The 1773-nt window shown below is 66.0% G+C and overlaps 1 protein-coding gene across 1 annotated transcript in view; it reads right to left on the minus strand.

Moving 5' to 3' along the window:
* Positions 1–98: 98 nt before the first annotated feature.
* SFTPC (surfactant protein C) overlaps positions 99–1773 on the minus strand; it is a 5983-nt gene continuing 4308 nt past the window's right edge. Inside the window, exons 7-11 of the mRNA XM_014311249.2 lie at positions 1625–1748; positions 674–783; positions 488–583; positions 305–415; positions 99–224 (exon numbers count right to left, since the gene is read on the minus strand). Coding sequence (XP_014166724.2) covers positions 99–224; positions 305–415; positions 488–583; positions 674–783; positions 1625–1748 — 567 coding nt within the window. The remainder of the gene's footprint in view (positions 225–304; positions 416–487; positions 584–673; positions 784–1624; positions 1749–1773) is intronic.

The following is a 1773-nucleotide window of genomic DNA, read 5'->3' on the forward strand; positions in this document are numbered from 1 at the left end:
GGGGCGCCCCCGATGCTCCCGGCGGGGCTGTGTCCGTCGCGGGCGCTGCGGGGGCGCTGCGGGGTGGGCGGGGGTCCCGCAGCCCCCCACCCACCCTGCTAAGCCCAGTACACGGGGAGGAGGCTGCACAGGATGCCCGCCGTGGTGCCCAGCAGGGAGCGGTCAGCCAGGGGCGCCGAGATCTTGTCCTCAGCCTGGGCAGGAGGCACATCCTTCATCATCATCTTCATCGTTCCTCCCCTCAGGGAGGGGCTGCACAAGGCGCTGAGCCCCCCAGCTCCCCCATGCCCAGCCAGGTCCTCACCTGCCGGCGCTGGAAGGTCTCGACCACGCTGTCCAGCCCCGGGATGTTGTCCTGGTCCACTCGGGTCACGTAGCAGGCGCGGTGCAGCCGGGCTCTGTAGCTCACCAGCAGCTGTTGGAAGGCAAACCCGGCTCAGCTCCATCCCATCTCCCCCTCTCCGTGCCCCCAGACACCCCCACTCACATTCGTGTAGTCATAGATGACCGTGGCCGCGTTCCCGTCGCCGCTGTCCAGGTAGAAAGTGGCCGCGTCCTCTTCCCACGAACCGCCCCGCAGCACCTGGGGGAGACCGAGGGGGTCTCAGAACCTGCAGCAGCCCCTTCCCCTGGCATGGGGGTCCCTTCTGATGGCGCTGGCGGTGGCACTCACGGTGTCGGCGTGGCGCTGCTCCACGCTCAGCCGCATCAGCAGCGCGACGGCGACGATGACCACGAGCAGGACACCAGCCGCATTTGGTGCAGCATTTGGTGCAGCACCAGCTGCATTTGGTGCAGCATTTGGCGCAGCAAGAGGCGCAGGGCACGCAGCAGCCCGGGCAGCAGCAGCCGTTCCCCGAGTCCTGGGGATGCGGGAAAATGGGGTGATTCGGGGTCAGGGCGGTGGAGGTGGGAGCTGGGGGATGCAGGAGGTTGGGGGTGGGATTGCAGCCCTCATCCTGCTGCCCCTGGGCGCTGGGAATGCAGCATCCCATGGTCCAAACCCCATCCCGAGCACTGGGAATGCAGTATCCCATGGTCCACACCCCCATCCCGAGCACTGGGAATGCAGCATCCCATGGTCCAAACCCCTCATCCCGGGCACTGGGAATGCAGCATCCCATGGTCCAAACCCCATCCTGGGCGCTGGGAATGCAGCATCCCATGGTCCAACCCCTCATCCTGGGCACTGGTGCCTTGCTGGGATAAACTGGGCAAAGCCCTGTGCCCAGCTGGCTGCAGGGACACGCTGGGGTGGCAGTGCCACCCTGCAGGGACTCACCTCATCTTCAAGCGCCACCTGCTTCATGCTGCTCTCCATGGCTGATGCCTCCTCCTCCTCCTCCTCCTCCCATTCCCAGCCCAGTCTGACTGCAGGGGCTGGGAACTTTATACTGGGGCACTGGGGGGGGGGACCCTGTGAAGGGTTTGGTGGCCCTGGGGCGCAGCCAGGCCCTGGCATGTGACCCACTCCAGCGGTGTTTGCTGAGCTCCCACTCCCAGCTGGATCCCCCTGGGAACCTGCAGCTCAAGAGGCTCTGAGGGCACAGGGTCAAGGACCCTTGTCCCCAGGCACAGGGACGTCTCTGCTGCCCAGGAGCGAGGTGGCAGGGCCAAAACAAACCCTCCAGGGTGGAGCATCCGGCTGTGGCTGTGCCCGGGGTGGGAGCTGGCTCGTGTCCCTTTGCCAGCTCGGGCACCTGCAGCTGCTTGATGTGGCAAGGAGCAAACAGGACGTGAAATATTTCCTGTAATCCATGGGGATGGGGTGGG

Source organism: Geospiza fortis, unplaced genomic scaffold (assembly GCF_000277835.1).
Source record: "Geospiza fortis unplaced genomic scaffold, GeoFor_1.0 scaffold594, whole genome shotgun sequence".
In the NCBI taxonomy this organism is placed as follows: domain Eukaryota; kingdom Metazoa; phylum Chordata; class Aves; order Passeriformes; family Thraupidae; genus Geospiza; species Geospiza fortis.